We start from the raw sequence: 22,760 nt of genomic DNA, 5'->3' as shown, positions 1-22,760 counted from the left end.
ATAATATAATATGTGGCCTTTTGTGTCAGGCTTATTTTACTTAGTACAATGTTGTCAAGGTTCATTCATGTTGTAGCACATATCAAGACTTCTTTTTATGGCTGTGCATAATATGCTGTTATGTGGACATACCACATTTTATGTATTCATCCTTCAGTTTATAGACATTGGAGTTGTTTCCTCTTTGGGGCTATTATGAATATTAATGCTGTGAACATTTGTGAACTGTTTTTTTAGGGACATTTATTTTTATTTCTCTTGGGCATATACCCAGAAATGGAATTGCTGGGTCATATAGTAAATCTACACTTAACATTTTGAGAAACTGCCGAACTGTTTTCTGGAGCAGCGACACCATTTTGCATTCCTACCAGCAATGGATGGAAGTTCCTGTTTCTCCACAGCTTCACCAGCACTTTATTATCTGTCTTTTAAATTATGGCCATTTTAATACATGTGAAGTGGTATCACATTGTGGTGACTTAAAAAAACTAATAGACTTTATCTTTTAGAACTGTTTCAGATTTACGAAGAAATGAAGCAGATGAAACAGTGTTCCTATATACCTCCACAGTGACATACTGTTACTCTATTATTAACATCTTTTTTTTTTTTTTTTTTTTTTTTAAAGATGGAGTCTCATTCTGTCGCCAGGCTGAGTGAAGTAGCATGATCTTGGCTCACTACAGTCTCTGCCTCCCGGCTTCAAGTGATTCTCCTGTTTCAGCCTCTCAAGTAGCTGGGACTACAGGTGTGCTCTACAACACCCAGCTAATTTTTGTATTTTTAGTAGAGACAGGATTTCACGATGTTGGCCAGGATGGTCTTGATCTCTTGACCTTGTGATCCGCCTGCCTCAGCTTCCCAAAGTGTTGGGATTACAGGCATAAGCCACCGTGCCTGGCCTTATTATTAACATTTTACATTAATTAATATGACATATTTGTTATAATTAATGAACCTATCTCTTTATATTATTCACTAAAGTCCATTCATATTTCCTCTGTCTTTAGCTAAAATCCCTTTTCTGTTCTAGGATCACATCTAGGATACCACATGACATTTAGTTGCTGTGCCTCCATAGGCTCCTCTTGGCTGTGACAGTTTCTCAGACTTTCCTTGTTTCTTGATGACCTTGAGACTTTTGAGGAACAGCAGTCAGGTACATTGTAGAATGCTCCGATGTTGGAATTTGTCTGAAAATTTTTTTTTTATGGTTAGCCTGTGGTGACATTGATTTTTAGTATCAGAGAAACTTACTTGGAGTATAAAAATACATGATCAGAATTGGAAATCAGCAGAATGTGGTTGGGGAAATTATTTTATTTTTATTTTAAAAATTTATCTTATTTTATTTTATTTATTTTTAGAGACAGGGTCTGCCATGTTGCCCAGCCTGGTCTCAAACTCCTGGGCTCAGGCAGTTTTCCCACTTTGACCTCCCAAAGTGCTGGGATTGTAGGCATGAGCCATCTACTGTGCTTGGCTGGGAAATTCTTAGGAATTTAAAAAATTCAGTTGCCTCTGGAAGATGAGCAGAAATTTAATTCAAGATATGTTTTCCTAATAAGAGTTTGATCACATTGAAAGATTATCAAATTAGGTAGTGAAGTTTATTTTCATTACTCTTAAGAGACAGCATCTAACCTAAGGGTAAAGCTAAAGATACATTTTTCACTGCCTTAAATGTAGCAGAGAATGTTGTTTTGCTTTTAATAAAACATCAAGTTAATAGAAATTCAGATTAACTTTTAGAATTCCATTGCATTATGGCAGCAAGTATCTAATATATATTGAATACTTCCACCAACATCAATTCCAGTAATTCTCAAAATGCTTTGTGAAGAGGGTAGGCACTGAGGCTCAGAGAGACAGTGTCATTAGGCCTGAGACTCACATAGCTTGTCAATAGAAGAGCTAAAATTTGAACTAAGGGCTATGGAAGCCTATATACCCTGCTTCCTGCTAGAGTCCAGAATTTCCAGTAGTTTTAAACCAGGAATGTATCAAAGGACACAGGCTTGAGTCCTTACCTTACTGGATATTTTTACTGCCAGCCAAAGGAGATAGCATCTCTCTGTGTTTAGGGCCCAACTGAAATTGGCCAGTCCAATTAACTGCGTGCCTGTTGACTGCTAACAAAGGAAAACTAAGCCAGCTTTGCCTGGGGCACTAATTCCTGCCACAAGTCTTCTGAAAATGAAGCCCAAGGGTCATAAAGCAGGCAGGGAGCTATGTGGGAGAAAAACATTAGCTGAGTATATTTGCCAGTGGTCATATTGCTCAATGTATGTCTTAGTCACCTCCCAAGTTTTTGTAATACTGTGAGTAGCAGAGAGGATTTGATTTGAAATATTTATCTTTGAATTGGAGTAGATGTAGTAATAATCTGTGAATGAACTTGAAGTGAAATAGAAATAATAAAGTTGCACAGATAGCTGTCTCAGGAAGGTTTGGAATATTTCCCTGCTTATTCAGCTAATTTTTGTCAACTCCCCAAGATGATGAATCACAGATTGATACAAAGTTTCTTTCTATATTATCAAAACATCAGACTCTCTGTATTGGTCAGGATAGAGTAGTCTGTGCTACAGTAACAAATTAATCCTGAAATCTCCATTGCTATCTTGCACATGTAAATGTCAGTGTGTATTGGCTGTTCTGCAGGGCAGCTGACCTATATGCAATGACTCAGAAATCCAGGCTGCTGTGATTTTTGTGACTTTGCTTTCTTAACATGCGGCTTTCAAGTGGTCCCACCAGAGGAAGGGAAACTGGATGATCACATACTAGCTCTGAAATGCTTTGGCCTGGAGTGACAGAAATCACTTTGACTCACAGCCTATTGGCTAGAACTAATCTCATCACCCTGCTTAACAGAAAGGGCCTGGAAGTGAGAGGAAGCACATGGATATTCAGTGAACAATAAATGTTTTTTGCACCCCTTGTTTCAGGGCAACAGAAGTAGTTAAATCGTTTGCCAAGTCTCTTTAGTAGACATAGAATAGTGGACTGAATATCAGTGATATAAATATCACCTGATAAAAAATTTTATGTGAACTTTGCCATAAACTCATAACATTTGTAATAATTTATGTATGGCTGATTTAGCAACCTGATTTCCAACTGTGGATATGATTATACCTTCTAAGGATATAACAGTAAGGTTAGCTTCTTTTACATTATAGTACTTCAGCTGATGGTACTAATGATCAAAGCTTATATCTATATATGTATGTATTTATTTATTTTGAGTTGGAATCTTGTTCCGTCACCCAGGCTGGAGTGCACTGGTGCCATCTTGTCTCACTGCAGTCTCCCCCTGTTGGGTTCAAGGATTCTCCTGCCTCAGCCTCCTGAGTAGCTGGGATTACAGATGTGCACCACCATACCCAGTTAAATTTTGTATTTTTAGTAGAGACGGGGTTTCACCATGTTGGCCAGTCTGGTCTCAAACTCCTGACCTCGGTTGATCCATCTGCCATGGCCTCCCACAAAGCTTGTATTATATTGAGTATATCCTATGTGCCATGCACTCTTAAGTGTTTTATATTAATTATGTTCATTTATATTGGGCACTACAATTTCATCTCTATGGCACATATTCTCCAGTTCTATCAACTTGCCTTGTTTAAATGGTGCCTAGATTAGACCTATCACCATACAGATAGCTCACCTCTAGAAACCAGAATGTCACTAAATTACCTTAAAAATAAGGCTCTGTAGGTTGATCGTGACACTCTGGATATTGTCTAACTAACACAGAGTACAGTAAGATCTAACATTTACTGTGATTCGGATCACACTTATATATAGCAGCTTAAGACTTTGTAAACCTTTTAAGCAGCCGTATCTAAAAATAGGCTTGAGGTAAACTAAGCCCATAGGATTTTTTTAATATGATTTTTTCCCAAGTGAATTCTCTGGTGTTTTTGTGATTCTAATATTGTCTTAATAGGATGTTTTTGATGAATGCAGAATTCTTTTGTTAGTTTGTCCTTTTGATGTCCCCTTTCCCTACTCTCTTCAGTGTGGCCTCAGATTCCACCATTAGAATCATAGGATGGCAAAGACCTTCGCTGGACTGCACAGACTGGGGCAGTCTTCTCTTACCCAGTTTTCAAAAAGGCTCTCTGTTGTTTGAGAACAACCATCTTTATCGCATATGAGGAGTCCCATCTCAGGCTTTTCATGTGGGTTCCATATTCATTCATTAATGGGCTCAGGCACTGAGCTAGGCCTCATCTGTCTCTACCATCACAGAGCTAACAGTCTAGACCAGAAACTGGCAAACTTTTTCTGCCATGTAATAAGTATTTTAGGCTTTGTGTTTCATATGGTCTCTGTCTCTGCTACCTAACTCTGTCCTTGTACCACGAAGGGTGCCATAGAAAATATGTTCATGAATAAACATAGCTGTCTTCCAATAAATTTAATTTGTGGGCACTCAAATGTTAATTTCTTATAAGTTTCCCATGCCACAAACTATTATTCTTTTGATTTTTAGCTGTTTAAGAATGTAAAAACTCTTCTTAGTTCACAGGTTATATGCAAGCAGGCAGTGGACCAGATTTGGCCTTCAGGCTGAGTTTGTCCACCCCCTGGTCTAGAAAGAGCTCTGTGTTATTTTATTCTCACAAAGAAATACTGAACTGCCTTAATAATTACTTAAATTGGTCAAGCATGGTAGCTCATGTCTACAATCTCAACGCTTTGAGAGGCTGAGGTGGGAGGATCATCTGAGGCTAAGAATTCAAGACCAGCCTGAGCAACATAGTAAGACCCTGTCTCTACAAAAAGTTTAAAAATTAGCCAGATATTGTGGCACATGCCTGTAGTCCTAGCTACTCAGGAGGCTGAGAAAGGAAGGTCACTCGAACCTGGGAGTTTGAGGCTGCAGTGAGCCATGATTGTACCACTGTACTCCAACCTTGGCAACAAAGCAAGACCTTGTCTCCCCAAAATTTTTTTAAAATAGTATGTATATAGTATTATATATAGTATACTATGTACATACTATATACCTAAGTGCCCATACATATTGCTTTTGAAGACCACTGCTTTTATGATAATCATAAATGACCAATATTGAAAATAATAGCTAATATGTATTGGACATTTACTATTATATATATTAGGCCTTTTTCTAAGCCCTTTGTTTTAATTAAGCCTCCCTGAAACTGTGTGAAGTTGGTATTATTATCCTCTTAACTTTTTAGCTATGAAACCAAGACTCAGAAAGGTTAAATAACTTGTTTAAGGTGATATAGTTAGGAAGAAGCAGAGTCTATATTCATTCTCAAGAATTCTAACTCTAAAGCCAGAGCTCTCAATGGCATATTATGCCACCCTAGGTACTGAAATATATGTGTAAAAGTCAATGGACCATTTTCTTATTACCATGTAAGAAAATAGAAGTGGTGAGTAAAAAATTAAAAAATTATTTTTCCTAAGAAACAAGTATATCATTGAAAGAGGAATTCTGCAATTAAGTGTTTTAATAGCTCTCACTGGTTAATTTTAACTTGTTTTTGTCCATGAGAAAAGATAATCAACTCCAGTTCTAACTCTGGATAAACAGCATGCTGAGACCTTTCCCTTTTCTGAACTAACTGAATTAACACTGAGAATTGGGGCAGGGCTGGATTTACAGTATAATGATGTATTGTGTTCAGTGCAAAAACCATAATACAGATACGTTGTATTTGTATGTAAGGTTTACAAAATACTCTGTTGTATGAGATATATTATGTGAAGGTGCTCTGTGACCTACAAATCATATTCCAAAGGGATCATGGTTCATCATCCTAGTGGCTCATTCCACTGTAGATATAGCCTTAGTCCTACCTTCATTGTTGCTTTAGTTGTATCAGTAGAAAAGATTAGAGCTCAAATAAATTTAACTGAAAGATTTCTAGTGGACTATTTAAAATTTCTCTCACCAACCAGGTGTGATGTTGTACGCCTGTGATCCTAGCTATTTAGGAGGCTGAGGTGGGAGGATCAGTTGGATCCCAGGAGTTAGAGTCTAGCCTGGTCAATACAACAAGACCTTGTCTCAAAAAAAGAAAAAAAAATCCCTCATTTAAGTTTGAGCCTGTTTTATTTTTTATCTTATTATTATTATTATTATTATTTGAGACAGAATCTCACTCTGTCCCCCAAGCTGGATTGCAGTGACACCATCTTGGCTCACTGCAACCAGTGCCTCCTGGGTTCAAGCGATTCTCCTGCCTCAGCCTCCTGAGTAACTGGAATTACAGGCATGTGCCACCATATCCAGCTAATTTTTGTACTTTTAGTAGAGACGGGGTTTCACCCATGTTGGCCAGGCTGGTCTTTAACTCCTGAATCAGGTGATCCACCCTCCTCAGCTTCCCAAAGTGTTGGGAGTACAGATGTGAGCCACCATGCCTGGTCAATTTTGAGCCTGTTTTATGTTGAACCAGGATAAAAGGACTAAAGAATCTGTCCTCATCCTAGGAAGTGTGAGAAAAAAGAGAATTAAGATCAGATACAGTTTATTTTCCCACTTAAGTTCTGGTCTTGGGGCTGGGCACAGTGGCTCATGCCCATAATTCCAGCACTTTGGGATGCCAAGGCTGGCAGATCACTTGAGGCCAGGAGTTTGAGACTAGCCTGGCCAATGTGGTGGAACCCCGTCTCTACCAAAAAATACAAAAATTAGTCAGGTGTGGTGGCTCAAGCCTGTAATCCCAGCTACATGGTAACATGTACTCCAACTGAGGCAGGCGAATTGCTTAAACCTGGGAGGCGGAGGTTTCAGTGAGCCAAAATCATGCCATTGCACTCAGCCTGGGTGACAGAGTGAGATTCTGTCTCAAAAGAAAAAAAGAAAAGAAGAAGCAAAAATAAGTTCTGGTCTTAGAAGGAAAGTGGTATGAAAGAGAAGGAAGGATTTTGAAAGCAAGTATCATTTACCTTGACAGTAACTCACTAATCTAATCTTATGGGCAAAGACCAGGAATTCAGAAGGTACCCACACTTGTGCCAGTCTAGGGTGTGTGACACTAAGGTCATAGGACAACATAGTAGTATCTTCAACCAGTTCATTGTACATGCAAATAACAGATGACTCAAGAAAAGATCTTTGTACACTTTTATTGCATTGTGATTGTTTCCTGTTAGAAAAAAATTCTACTCTAAGCTATTACAATATAGCTTATGGCTAAATGAAGAGGACTAGCAGGTGACAGGGTCTTACCAAGCATAACATACTTTTATTTGCTTTATGTTTAATAAAAAATTAAGTACACCGTAAACTTATCACTGGTAAGTTCTGATCATGGAATTTCTGTCCTGTGACAATACAGGATATGACTATCTTTTCTGTCATTAGTATGGATCTTTTAAGGAACTAGAAATGTTACAAAAAGGATTGTCTTTTTATTTTGAGTCCTTTTACCATCTCTCTCCTCACCCTCTGTGAGTCAGGCCACTTTGGGATTTGCCATTTGTTCATGATCTGTACAAATACAGTTTCATGACTGAGAATGGAAGCAACCACCAGCTGAGGAGGAAAAAGAATACATATGTTCTTTCTCTCAATAGCACCATACCCTGTAATTACAGCTCAGGGATAGCTCAGGAAATTAGCAACAGCAGGCAGTAGAGCTTACACTTAACTACCAAGGGTGGAAATGTGTGTAGAAGCAGGTGGTCATTCAGGTATGTTCTGGGGAAGAAGGCAGTGAGAGAACGGGGATGACAGGGAATCACAAGGCCTGTGCCAGACTTGAAGGTTCACACATTATCTAAAGGGTACAGCATCCCTGGCTCAGCCCAGTGTTACCATGTAGGCATGTGGGCACAGTATTGCCAGATATTCTGATTTTAAATGAAAAAACAGAAATCTGAATTTTATGCTAATCTTCTAATTTTTATATATTTGCTCCAAAATTTTAAAAAATCCAACACTCATTGAGCCACAGAGGACATGTGTCCAGGCAGTGTTTGGCCCATGGGTGCCATTTTATCCCTTTGGCAGCCAGGAGACGCTCTTAGTTTGGTGAAGGAGGATTTACAAGAGCCTGTGATGGGTGCCCCAGGAGTATGGCGGCTACAGAGAGTGAGACCCGGCGTGGGTTCCACCTGCTGCTTTCGTTTTCTGTTTTGTGGAGGAGGGTGTGTTTTAATTCTGCTGCTCTTTGGAAAATCTTTTGCTCTCTAGATTTCCTTCCTGGAGAAAGAGTGACTGGAAGTGTTGAATGCTGTTGGGGATTTCAAGAACTGTGGCAGGGGGTGGGGCTGGGCAGAGGTGAGGCAAGCCTGGCTGAACTACGGGGTTTGAAGGCAGGGTGTCATTTGAAAATTGAGACAGAAGCACCCATCTGTAGGATCTGGGTAGGGTGGGCAGAACACAGCACAGAAACAGAGTTGCCAGACCCAAGGATGGAAAAGGAGGGTAGAGTGCAGGTGGTTAAGAGGTGCCCAAGGCACTGAAGAATAGCCCCAGGGCTTGGCTTAGTTGTGAATGGGAAGGAAGCTGTTGAGGCAGCCAGCGTGATCTGGACAACTGCTGATGATTGACCCAGAGAAGTAATGTAGGCTGAATTTCCTGAAGACCCTATGTCTTCTCTTCATTTACCTTACTTTGGTGGCAAAAGCATGTTCCATAGGAGCAAGAACATTATTCACTGTATACAGAGGATGCCATCTGGCTTCAGCATTATGGCTGAGACAAGACAGGGTCACTCTGCTTCCAGAGTGAGGTCACAGACTTTGGAATTCCTAGTTATATTTCTGATCATCCCACAGTCATGATCATGATGGATGCTCTTACTTGAGGGGCCTGACAATTCAGACTCTTCTTTCCTTTATTCTTTGAATCAACTGAGAAATAGATACGGGTCTCTCAAATGGAATTTGAGATGTCAACTTTATTCCTGGTGGAGCTGGACCAGGATTGCAGCCTGGGCCTGTGGCCAAATGACCTTCCTAATTTCCTTCCCAGAAGCTTAATGTCTACTCACCACATCCCAGGCAAACCCACTGAACAGTTGCCTCTGGGTCTTTACCCCATGGAGGAGGAAGAGATTGCAGTGAGCTGAGATCATGCCACTGCTCTCTAGTCTGGGCAGCAGAGAGAGACTCTCAAAAACAAGCAAACAAAACACACACATACACACACACACACACACACACACACACACACATACACACACACACACAAAGGCAAAAACAAAAAACCAAAAAATAGCTACTGCATCTAATTGCTAGGTATCATTTCATGTCTGTTTCAGTAATCTCTGGGCCCCAGTGTATCAGGAAGGGTTAAGACAAAGATATCCCTGCTCATCATTATTGGCAGAATCTAGAGTATTTTTATTTTTGTAGTGTTTTTCTTTTTAAGCTGCTACACTAAATATTTGACTAACATCTAATATGTCTATACTATTAGAAGGAAAATTTATTTAAGGAGAACTGTAAAATCAACATTCATCTCTCCCCCGAAACAAATTCTGCCTGCCCCACACCCCCAACCCTGCTGCATCTGCCAAATGATAGCTTGTCTCTCTTGTGGGCAATCTAAGGCCAATGTGATAAGAACATCCCATATGGAATAAAACTATCCAAGCCTATATTGGCTTTGTATTGCTCCCATACCGAACTACCACATGTTCAGCAACTTAAATAATACAAATTTATTATCTTACAGTTCTGTAGGTCAGAAGTTTTGCACAGGTCTCATCAGACTAAAGTCAACATAGCAGGACTGTGTTCCTTTCCGGAGGCTCTGGGGGATAATCTTTTTCATGGCTCATTTGGAATGCTGACAGAATTCTGTTCCTTTTGGTGGTAGGCCTGAGATCTCCATTTTCTTCCTGTATATAAAGGGAAGGCCATTCTCAGCTTCTAGAGGCCACCTGCATTCCTTCGCTCATGGTTCCTTTCCTTCATCTTCAAAGACAGCGACAGTAGGTCAAGCTCCTCTCATACTTTGAATCTTTCCTCTTCCTCCTTCTATTTTATCTCTCTGAGTCAGCAGAGAAAGCTTCTCTTTTTTTTTTTTTGGGACAGAGTTTCGCTCTTGTTACCCAGGCTGGAGTGCAATGGCGTGATCTCGGCTCACCGCAACCTCTGCCTCCTGGGTTCAGGCAATTCTCTTGCCTCAGCCTCCTGAGTAGCTGGGATTATAGGCACGCGCTACCATGCCCAGCTAATTTTTTGTATTTTTAGTGGAGACGGGGTTTCACCATGTTGACCAGGATGGTCTCGATCATTTGACCTTGTGATCCACCCGCCTCGGCCTCCCAAAGTGCTGGGATTACAGGCTTGAGCCACCGCTCCCGGCCTGCTTCTCTGCTTTTAAAGACTTATGTGATTAGATTGGGCCTGCCCAAATAATCCAAGACAATCTGCCTCATCCCAAGGCCCATCCATACCCTTAACGAACATCTGCAGAATCCATTTTGCTGTGTAAGATACCATATTCACAAGTTCTGGGGATTAGGATGCAGGCATCTTGAGGGATTGGGTATTATCCTGCCTGTGACAGATGCACTGTCTGCCTTTGTTGACAAATAAGATAGCGGTGGTTATCACTACCAGCAGGGCTCCAAGCATTCATGCTGATGTACATGAGAAAATGTGACTTAACTGGATATCTTTCTAAAACATTTCAGGGCCAGATTCCAAAACAATAGTTTTGAAAAGGATGTCTTAGGGCTTTTGTGTAGCCAAGCAGAGCTGCCACAACATTTATCTCTGTGAGTAGGAAAGGAAGGCGATTCATATTGTGCCAGCTTCTCTGGTAGCTTGGATTCAGAAAAAAAGTCTGATATGAAATAGGCACACCCATTCAGCCAGAATATTTGCTTTCAGTGACTCATTGCTTGCCATATGCTCCCCTGCTTCTGCACCTTTATTCATGCACTTCCAGCTGCTTGGTTTGCCCTTCTGTACCCATTTATCTATAATGATACACATTGATGACAAGTTTTGACACCTACTTATTCTAGGAAACATTTTCCAAGATGCTGAAAGTATGGCATTTACTCATTTTTCCCAATAACTGAAGTAAAATGTTAAAAAGAATCCATGTCAGCTGCCAGATTTCCGAAGGCTGTTTTTGAGTTCTTCTCTGTGATATCTTACTCCATAAATATGTACAGCATTAAAGAAGCCCCTGTGGCATCTTGGATTTAGTTAAGTGCTTAGTAACTACTTCATGATTTGAAGTACTGAATTTAAGTAATTGGTTATATTATCTTTATACTAAAAGTCTGCAAGATGTGTTTATGTATTGTTTCCTTAGAATGTTCTAAACTAAAGAACATTGCTAAGAATGTCTCATATAAGCAAGTAAAACTGGTATTTTTAGAGGTGAGGTAGTTTCCAAATCATCTTTTACTAAATATGTTAATTCATAATCTGTCAGATTACCCAGAGGTATAATGGGGTAAGGGTGTGGACTTTTTTAGTGTGATGTATAGTATATATGCAGAAAAACATAAAAATATGTGTACAGCTTGATGAATTTTTACAAACAGCTACCTCATAATCAGCACTCTATCAAGAAACCAGAATTACTCCTGGGTCCCCAGAAACTCTCGGGCCACTTTCCAGTTGCTGCCATTCACAGGATTAATCACCGCCCTGATACTTAAAAAGTTTGAGAAGTAGACTTTTTTCTTTTCTTTTTTCTTTTTTGTGAAGCAGAGTCTTGCTCTGTCACCCAGGCTGGAGTACAATGGCACGATCTTGGCTCACTGCAACCTCTGCCTCCCAGGTTCAAGCAATTCTTCTGCCTCAGCCTCCCAAGTGGCTGGGATTAGAGGTGCCCACCACCATGCCCAGCTAATTTTTTTGTACTTGTAGTAGAGACAGGATTTCGCCATCTTGGTCAGGCTGGTCTCAAACTCCTGATCTCAGGTGATCTGCCCACCTTGGCCTCCCAAAGTGCTGGGATTATAGGTGTGAGCCACAGTGCCAAGCCTGAGAAGTAGACTTTTTTTTTTTTTTTGAGACAGTCTCTCTCTGTCACCCAGGCTGGAGTGCAGTGGCATGATTTTGGTTCACTGCAACCTCCGCCTCCCAGGTTCAAGTGATTCTCCTGCCTCAGCTTCCCAAGTAGCTGGGACTACAGGCACACGCCACCATGCCCAGCTAACTTTCTTGTATTTTTAGTAGAAACAGGGTTTCACCATATTAGCCAGGATAGTCTCGATCGCCTGACCTCATGATCAGCCTGCCTTGGCCTCCCAGAGTGCTGGGATTACAGGAATGAGTCACCGCACCTGGCCGAGAAGTAGACTTTTTAAGATGCAGAAAGATATTCTCATAGACATTATGACAATCTTAGAAACAAATCTCTAACCAAACATGTACGTTTACAGAGATTTTTTAAAAATGTGACTCTTGTCCTGAAGGTGTATTTAAACATGGAATGGTAAATTCTTTTCTAAGTGTTCTTGCTTTATCAAATAGTTTGAGTTACAGATACAACTTTGGCTCAGCTTGTTATTTACCAGTATTTATTGAGTACTCGTGATGGTTCAAAATTCTTATGGCTCAAATATTTATAGGCTGTATCATTTTCTGCATAGTTTTAATTGAGATCAAATTTTAAAAATTCCAATATATTTTTTTCTGGACTTTTGGTTTAGGCTCATAGTAGATATTGAAAAAGAATATATTATCAGCAAAAGTGGCAGTCCCCATACTGTACATTTTAACTGTCTACTGTGACACTTTCCAAGAGAGTGAAAATTGAAATTGCTTGTAACAGAATGGAATGGGTAAACTCTTAGAGCAATTGGATTCAGAGCTATAATGTCCCTCATTCCCCATCTACCCTCTGTGTTCAAGGATGTTTGCTGAAGCATTATTTCTGAGAGTAAAACAGGAAACCACCTTAGTTAGCAAGATGAATACTTAAATAAATCATGGTATAGTCGTAACATGGACTGTTATGAAGCATGAAAGGCGTGCTTTCAAAAACTGAAAACTTTAAATAATATTAAGTAAGACAGTATATAGTAAATACCAATTTTGTTTGGAAAATTGTATATTCATACACATGTGCATAGAAGAAAGATTGAAAATTTATAACATTTTGGTCTTGGTTATTTCTGAATGGTGTGCTTGAGAGCAATACTTTTTTTTATTTTCCAAATACTTTTAATTCTGAAATTGCTTTTCAACAATCAGAATATAACTACATAGGATCCATTTTTTAAAAGGGCACATAGGGCAGATAATTGATTTTTTCTGTGAAGTGAAGTCCTGGGGGAATTCAGACAGAGCAAATACATGTTTTAGTCAAGGGGTTAGCAGAACGCTATGCAACAGCAGCAGGACCACAGCCATCCAAAAGAGGTCTCTTTGAAATAATGGAATTTTCAATGCAAAAAACTTTAATGTCACCGCATCCAACTTTCCATGTGGAAATCCCCAAAGACAACAGCCTGTGCACCTCCAAAATTGACTTTCAGCTTTTGTACGCACAGGTCCAGTGTTCCAGGTATAGAACCTAACTGTTCCAGGTGTAATCTGGACAGAATATTTCCTTACGTTTGTGCAGGATTTGTCTCTTGGTATTTCTGCCAGTGGTCCTAATCCTACTAGCTTGTGGTCATAAAGAGCAAGAATAAGCCTTCCTCAGCACTGATGTCCTTTAAATATTTAAATGAATGTGTGTGTTTTTTTTTTTGAGATGGGGTTTCACCATGTTGGCCAGGATGGTCTCGGTTTCCTGACCTTCTGATCCACCCACCTCAGCCTCCCAGAGTGTTGGTATTACGGGTGTGAGCCACCACGCCTGGCCTTGAATGTGTATTTTTAACATTCATTGAAGTATAATTTAGGTATGGTAGACTGTACGCATTTAAAGTGGACGATTACCTGTGTTTTGACAGGTGTATACATCCACAAAATCACCACAATCAAGACATAGAACACTTTTATTTCCCCCAAAGTCTCCTCATGTTTCTTGCTTTCCATGCCTCCGTTCGCCCTGTTCCACATAACCTTTGTTCTGCTGTCACCATAGATTAGTTTTGTATTTTCTAGAATTTCCCGTAAATGGGATTATACAGTACTGTATGTACTTAAGAAAAAAAAAACTGGCTTATAAAAGTCCTTAACTTTTTCTTTCACTTTATGAAGCAGTTTTATAACATGTATTCTTTACCTTTATGGAGCCATCATAAAAGATGTTTGAGACTTCCTCTTGAGATAATTAACCAGTCAGTGAAAATGCATTATAGATTTTATAAGTGCAGTTGTTCTTGCCACACTTAAATAGTCGTATTGGACTATAGTCCTTGGGGTATCTTCTGGTTTTAACACTGTATAATTCTATAAAATATTTTGAGTTACTATTCAAAGGTAATGTTGGATATTTACTTGAAATTAGTCCAGTGAATATAATTGAAATTCAATAAGATGTTAGGGATTTTTGTTGTGTTTTGTTTTTTCAGTTTTACAGTTTCCTAATTCTTTCTGGGAATTATAGTGTATACTTAATTCTTCATGGTTTTTCATATGACGAAAACAATATTGCCATTTTCTTTTCTTTTTTAAGAGACAGGATCTCGCTATATTGCCCAGACTGGAGTGCAGTGGCTATTCACAGGAGTTAACATAGCACACTACAGCCTTGTACTCCTGGGCTCAGGTGATCCTCCTGCCTCAGCCTCCCAAGTAGCTGGGATTATAAGCTATACCGCTGTGCCCAGCTCAACACTGCCATTTTTAAATTAGAGTGGCAAAGGAACATTTATAAAAAGAATATGGAAGCTCATAGGGTAGTCCCATTCCATAGGAAGAAAATCTGCTTGAGTAAAATCTAAGGGGTAAGGTGAATACCACAATATATTTTAAGCTCCCCAACCATAATCAAATAGAAATGATGATGACATCCACATTTTTGTCTCTTGATTTTTTTTTTGTTTCTAAACCACACCCATTGTACAGGTTGCCCTTTCTACTGAGAGTAAGTTCCATTGAGATTAAAATCTGTAATAGTAGGTAGAACACTTCAGTGTGGAATTGCTTCCTTTCTTTGGTCAAACACTAACTTGGGCGGAGGATAGACAGAGCTTAGGAAGACTGAATTTTAAGTGTTCTGAATTGTTTTTCTGGACTTACAAATCTCAAATGATAAGACCAGCCGAAGCAGGTATACAAAAATTTCCCTCTGTTGATAGCAATAAGACAGCCTCGGATTCCAGTGCTGCTTTTTAATGTAACTGTTAAATTGAGATAAACGCCCTCATAGTATTTCTTTTTTAAGTGCATTCTTGCTTTGGGACTCTCGATGGCTTTGCATAATCAATGCAAATAGAAACCTTGGTGTGAAGGTAATATAATTCTTAATTCTCTTTTCATTTTTCTGTTTGAAAACTTTCTTCCATAAGTACAACTGGTTAGAGAAGAAAGAACTGTTTTGCTTTATTCAGGGTTGGATAAAAACATTAGACTCATAATTGTTGGTTGAGCTTTGATTTTCCTTTCAGAAATGGATATAAATTATTAGGAAATTGCTGAAATGACTGAATGTACTCTTTCTGTGCGATCTAGAATGTGTGTGTATGTATAATTGCTTGGAAACCTGATGCTGTCAGTCTGATGGAAACAGCTCTTTCAGACTATAGTTTAATTGTGGATAAGCAAAACTCCACTTTTTTCTAAAGAGATTTCACAGATTATAAGATATGGTAATAGAAGATATCTCCAGTACTAGGGATGTGATAAGATTCTATTGAAGCATCTGAAGTCTGAAGAAAATACCTAAATTGAAATAAATTCTTTATCATTATATTTGTTCTTCAGCATTTCCAAGTATTAAAATGTACTTGGGGATAGCAACTTTGCTTAAAAGCTTTTTGCTGTTTCATTGAATTTGGGAAGGGCCTGAAAGCTTTCAGAAAGATAATTTTGTTATAAATAGTATATAAATGAGCAAGTTGCCCTTTAGTGAGCATTTTTAATGTTTCTGAGGCTGGCCAAAAAATTATATATCTTTACCCTATGCAGCCCTAGAAGCTGTAGCAGCCTTACCTTAAGTTCTTTTCTTAGGAAAGCAGAAAATGAGCAGTTCCCACCCTGTGTAAAGCTGAGAAGATCTTGAATGATGCATGTCGAGGGAACTTGGATACTGATACTGCTGGCAATTTACATAGGCCCCAGTGCCAAAGAATTAAAGACTCTCGAGTTTTCTTAAAAGAGGCCAGCTTTTACAAAGTTAAGTGTGTTTTCTTTTTGCAGTGACCTGGGCTCTTAAACCTAAGTAGAGAATTAAGACTTGCTCAGCTTTGTGAAGCAGTCAACCATTTAAATTTATTTGTATGCACTATAGAATACTCTGTGGCTCTTGTTAGAGAAATGAACACATTATGACCAAGTAACCATGGAAAGTGAGTGCCATGGGAAAATTTTACATAGTTAAAAAAGAAAACAAAACACATGGCTTTCTTAGGAACCAGAATTGCCTTTCCTGTATTATACCTGGAGTCCAACAAAGGCTATGCCTTTGTACCAGTCCTTTTATAATGAATCAACCAATTGCTCAATTGTATTCTTGTGGAGGAAGGGGATAACATTCCTTTATGTTTCCCCAGTTTAGATCAGTTTACCACCCAAAGCATGATATTTGATTACCCTTATTATGTTTCTTTGCATAGCTACAAATGTTACTAATGGCGTGGCCTTGTCTAGTCATTAAAAAAAGTCTGCCTCTGGGATGAGTTCACAGTCAGTGCTGTAAAAGGCACTATTGCTTGGTACCCTGGAAATATGAGCCCAAAGAGAATGGAGCAGTACTTTGGGGTTAGGGATAAACTGCAAAACAAACCTCTTAAACTCCTGAATGTGCCACTGAGTGCCTGACGGCCTATTTTTCCTTCTAAGTGCTGATTTTAATCTCTAAAGCTCCCTGTGTATGGGCCTTAATTGCTTTAAGAATAATAAAAGTTTACCTACCATTTCTGACCATGTTCTTCTATTAAAATTGAGGTTTCTAGGGTTCCCTCTTTCTCTTTTCTTCCAAATGTTTCCAACTCAGTTCTCGGTATTACAGGAAAAACAAGGTGTTGTCAGAAGCCACTGAGTTCTTATCCCTATACCTACTTCAGATGAGGTAGGAGGTCAAAATGCTTCTCCTTTTAAGATGTTGGAGCAGTGGTCACAGGCTTCTAGAATTTTTAGCTCATCAGTAAAAATATATTGTGCATGTACTACTTGCAAAGTCTATATTTTTAATTTTTGTATACTAAATGTTTGTGTTATACATGTTTTACTTAATGTGTAGGTTTTATGTATGCTTGGGTATATATGAAAATAAATGCTGCTGGATGTGGTGGCTCATTCCTGTAATCCCAACACTTGGGGAGGCTGAGGCAGGTGGATTGCTTGAACTCAGGAGTTCAAGACCATCCTGGACAACATGGCAAAACTGTCTCTACTAGAAGTACAAAAATCAGCTGGATGTGGTGGCACACGCCTGTAGTCCCAGCTACTTGGGAGGCTGAGGCAGGAAGATTAATTGAGCCCAGGAGTTTGAGGCTGCAATGAACTATGATTGTGCCACTGCATGCCAGCCTGGACAACAGAACAAGACCCTGTCTCAATAAATGAATGAATGAATGAATGAATGAATGAATTCATGCATGCATGCATGCTACTCAGGATGCTGTGTCTTGCTATGTTGCCCAGGCTGGGATTACAGGCATGAGCCACTAAAACTAAACTCAAAAGAATAAGGCCAGCTCACAGAGATTATGGAGGACTCCTCTTTTGCTAGGAGACTGCTGCTTCTTCCCAAGTAGAGCACAGACAGATCAGGAGTAAATAAGGCATGGGGCATAGTTTTAGCAACAAGAGTGAGGCTGATGGAAAATCAGGAAGAGAGCATCTTAGCAAACACAATATGTTAATAAGCAGTGAGACTTGGATTTGTTTCATTAGGGAGGGTGGAGTGGGGAGGAGTCTAGAGCAAACTCCCTTGCCGTTGCTGTTTGAGTGCTCTCTGTATCACTAACATTGTGCTGGGTGCTTTTTGTACATTACCACTTCATCCTTGCAGCCAATCATAAAGTGGGATTTAAGATGAGGAAACTAAGGCAGACAGGCGTGAAGTGAAAAATAAAAATAAAATAAGATGATTTTAAAAAAACAGTTGTTAATTGGAAAGACTTTATCATATCATTAATATCTCATGGTACAATATATATACAAGATACTGTTTATTATTAATGAGTGAGTATAAAGTTATATTTTATATAATCTTGATAATTTTGACTTTTTTTGCCTAACATGTGGTCACATTGTTCCTCTTTTGTTTTCTGATGTAGTTGGTGAAGTTCTACTATTTTCTTATGCTTATATGATTCGTATTTTTTGTAGTCCCCAATTTCTTTGCAGATGTTTTTTTTTTAAAGATTTTTAAAGCTTTGATATTAAAGCTACCCTTGCTAAATAAGCAAGTAGCTTTAAAACAGATTATTGTTAATCTACTCAACCAGGCATTCACAAACTGTAGAACATCACAAATTCTGGAAGTGAAAAAGGAATGGCAGTCATTGTCCAGGCTCTTTGTGGAATGTCTACTCCTCTCTTGGGATATCCTTTGAACTGTTTGTGTCATGGGATCATGTCATAAGGAGCAAGTTAGGATTCTACTGAAAATATACACTTTAAATATTTGTAAAGCTAGTTTTGTTTCCTTATTTTTACTTTAAAAAATATATACATAGTTCTAATATTTACTTCCTACACTCTGGTGGGGATCATTGTTCTTAGTGACTCTTTTCTTCTGAGTAGACAACGCTGTGACCTCAGTTTTCTCATCTGTAAAAACAGGGATGACTTTTTAGGTGTTTGGGGAGGGGATTTTTTTTTTTTAACCACATTTGGTTTTATAACTACTTTTTTGGACTGATATATGCCTGTTAACTCATCCTTCTAAGTCACACTCACTGATTGGAAGCTTCTGTAAGGAATAATGTTCATAAATAGGAGTGACATACTAAGGTATGCTTTTTAAGTCAAGATTTTGGAAATAGTTACACCCAAAATGAAACTTTATAAGCTTTCTTACTCTTCAAGGCCCATCCAGTTTAAACCCCACCCTCTCGGGAAAATTTGTGTCAGACGCATGTTTGAAGTATCTGCTATCTGTTTTTTTCTTCTAGAATTCTGCTTGTACATTAATCAGTAGACTTGAATTATGATTATATGTGTACATGTTTGCTTTTTATGAGGCACAGCTGTTTATTGTTTGTGTTTTGTTTTTGAGACAGAGCGAGTCTTGCTCTGTCACCCAGGCTAGAGTGCAGTGTGGCTATCAGGGCTTACTGCAGCCTTGTCCTCCCAGGCTCAAGAGATCCTCCTGAGGAGCTGGGACCACAGGCATGTATCACCATGTCCAGTTAATTTTTTTAAGACCTTTTTTTTTTTTTTTTTTTTTTAAATAAAAACAGAGTCTCCCTGTGTTGCCCAGGCTGGTCTTGAATTCCTGGCCTCAAGCAATCCACATGCCTTGGCCTCCAGTGCTGGAATTACAGGTGTAAGCCACCATGCTAGGCCAATCATATTTTAATTTTTAGAAAAAAATGAGGATTTGGAGTTCAGTTGGAATTGAGAAAGTAGGAAGAACCACGTACAGAAGAACTTGTTTTGTAAACCTCTATACTGGGCATCTAATTTCAATGCCTACATAAAAGAAGCTCAGATCTCTTTCTTGAATATCATGTAGAAAGATGATACCTTGGTTCCCTTGAGAACCTGTTTCACGACTTTATTACTTTTGGCCATTCAAGAGTCAGGGTTGTTTACTGAAAGGAACATGGAACTGGGACTCGGACACACTGAAAATACTACCAGCTTTGACACTTACCAGTGGGTGACCTAGGCTGATTAGCTTGATCTCTCTGAATCTGTTTCCTTATATGTTGAAATAGGAATAAGGATGGGTCCCAGAACTGAAAATACTGTGTGTGTGTGTATATGTGTGTGCAGAGTGAATGTGTACATGCACATGTGCATGTGTATAAATTTATGTAGTGTAATAGTATTATTTTATTCCCATTTTATATAGAAAACAGATAATAATTCTATTATATGTAATATTACTTTCAGTCCTGTTCCTTAGCTCACTGGGATGATGTGAACATCAGATGTGATAGTACATCTGAAAGTGCCTTATAAATTAGAAAACACTTAAATGTGAGATATAATTTACCTTGATAATGGCACATGTTACTTACAATATCATGGTGGTCTTCCTTAACCTTTGGTTTTTAGGCCACCTGGAAGAATCACTTTCAAACTTATTTCTTTCTTTCACAACGTTTGTCATTGTTATTAGCTGAGAATAAAATCTCTAGTGAATTTGTCCTGAGACATTCATACTACTTTATGACTTAATGAAAAAAAATCCATCACTTTGAAACATACCAACAAAAAATACTGGGTCAGCCCCCGATTAATGCTTTTTAAATAGTGACATTAACTAAAGTAAAATATTCTAAGATTTTGAAAGTTGTATAGAATCAGACTAACTCTGTAAGCAGAATGACTAAATTATCTTATGGCAGGTCCAGAGGGGAAGCTTCCTGGACCCAGCCTTATACTAAACAGTGAAAATGTGGACTTTGACATACTTGTTTCAAGTTTGTTTCAAGATGACTCTAGTTGTTTGTATAAGAATGTGTGCCTTCTAGCTGAGTGGCACTGGGCAAGTTTAGTTAACCTTAGTGAGCTTGAGTTTATCAGTAAAAATAGATATAACGACTGTTACTTTTGGGGGCTGTTTTAAGGATTAGAAATCATTTATATAAAGTGCCTGGCACATATTCATCAGAATTCTGATTAGCACACTTGTGTATGAGGAAACTAACTGGAGATCTGGGAAATAACTATTTGGAAGGATTAGAAGGAATAGTGCTTAGCATTCACACAGACGGGGAATAATGCCAGTTCTCACCAGCAATATGGGGGGAAAATGTAGTAATATACAGGTTTTTGGGTACTCAGAGGCCTCTTGCTTCAATAGTGGAGAATAATTAGCCCATAGACGGTGTGATTTCTCAACCCCAGCACTATAGGAATGTTGGACTTGATAATTCTTTAAGGGGATCTCTGTGTATTACAGGATGTTTAGCAATGTCCCTGGCCTAAACACTAGATGCCAGTGACACCTCCTCTTCTGAAAGTAAAAATAAAGTCTCCAGACATTGCCAGATGTTATCTGGGGGCATAGTCATCTCCTGTTGAGAACGAGAGCCCTAAACTCAATTCTGCCAGGTCCTGCCTAATGAAGCTTAAAAGCAAGACCTAAGGGTCAAACGCTTTCCAAGTAATTTAACTATATCTAATAATAAAAATCAAGAATGGTTATAGGGGTTCCCCCCACCTATAGAAATAGAAAAAAAAATATTCTAAAATTTTGGCCTGGCAAGGTGGCTCACACCTGTAATCCCATTGGGAGGGATTTGGGAGGCTGAGGCAGGCAGATCACTTGAGGCCAGGACTTTGAGACTAGCTTGGTCTGATAGAGAAACTCCATCTCTTTTAAAAAGACAAAAACTATCCAGGTGTGGTGGCAGGTGCCTGTGTAATCCCAGTTGCTCAGGAGGCTGAAGCAGGAGGATTGCTTGAGCCCAGGAGGCAGAGGTTGCAGTAAGCTGAGATTGTACCACTGCACTCCAGCTTGAGCAAGAGAGTGAGACTCAGCCTCAAAAAAAAAAAAAAAAAAAAAAAAATCTGAAATATAAAATCCCAAGGGACCTTGAATTATCCAAAGCAATCTTGAAAAAAATAAAGTTAGAGAGTATATACTTCCTGCTTTCAAAATATACTACAAAGCAGCAGTCTGATATGAAGATGGGATAGTACTGGCATAAAGACATACATGTTGATCAATGGAACAGAATAGAGAGCATGTAAATAAACACATATATAGATGGTCAAATGATTTTTACAAGGGTCTCAAGACTCAAATGATGGGGCAGAGACAGTCTGTTCAACAAATGGTGTTGGAAAATTGGATATCCATGTACAAAAGAATGAAGTTGTGGCTGGGTTTGGTGGCTAATGCCTGTAATACCAGCACTTTGGGAAGCTGACGCAGGTGGATCACCTGAGCTGAGTAATTTGAGACCAGCCTTAGCAACATGGAGAAATGGAGAAACCCTGTCTCTCTAAAAAAAAAAAAAAAAAAAAAAAAAAAAAAAGTAAAAAATCTGGCTCAGTGGCTCACACCTGTAATCCCAGCACTTTGGGAGGCCAAGGTGGGCAGATCACTTGAGGTCAGGAGTTGGAAACCAGCCTGGGCAACATGGTGAAACCCCGTCTCTACTAAAAATACAAAAATTAGTGAGGTGTGGTGACAGGCATCTGTAATCCCAGCTACTTGGGAGGCTGAGGCAGGAGAATTGTTTGAACCTGGGAGGTAGAGGCTGCAGTGAGCTGAGATTGTGCCACTTTACTCCAGCCTGGGTGACAGAGTGAGACTCTGTCTCAAAAAAAAAAAAAAAAATCTAAAAAACAAAACTGGTGTGATGGCGTGTACCCATGGTCCCAGCTACTCAGGAGACTGAGGTGGGAGAATTACTTGAGCCTGGGAGGTCAAGGTTGCATTGTGGCAGGATCATGCCACTGTATTCTAGCCTGGATAAGAGTGAGAACCTGTCTCAAGAAAAAAAAAGAATGAAGTTGAACTTTATGCCATAAGCAAAAATTAACTCAAAATGGATTGAAAACCTGGATGTAAAACCTAAAACTCTTAGAAGAAA

General features: G+C 39.0%; 1 protein-coding gene across 5 annotated transcripts in view; it reads left to right on the top strand.

The window, feature by feature from the left end:
• Positions 1-22,760, top strand: part of PLS1 (plastin 1) — a 105,123-nt gene that overhangs the window by 10,955 nt on the left and 71,408 nt on the right. The window contains exon 1 of one of the 5 annotated variants that reach the window (XM_074405799.1): positions 632-751. The exons of 1 other annotated variant lie outside the window; for it this stretch is intronic. Coding sequence is in view for 1 of the 4 variants with exons in the window: in XM_074405795.1 (XP_074261896.1) it covers positions 1,130-1,162 (33 nt within the window). In the remaining 3 variants the exon portion in view is untranslated. Of the gene's footprint in view, positions 1-631; positions 752-797; positions 1,163-12,094; positions 15,327-22,760 lie in introns of those variants that run through there. 3 more of the 5 variants (XM_074405795.1, XM_074405797.1, XM_074405798.1) reach the window with 3 other exon arrangements.

This window comes from Saimiri boliviensis, chromosome 9 (genome assembly GCF_048565385.1).
Source record: "Saimiri boliviensis isolate mSaiBol1 chromosome 9, mSaiBol1.pri, whole genome shotgun sequence".
Lineage (NCBI taxonomy): Eukaryota > Metazoa > Chordata > Mammalia > Primates > Cebidae > Saimiri > Saimiri boliviensis.
This window is presented reverse-complemented; position numbering and strand designations above follow the sequence as displayed.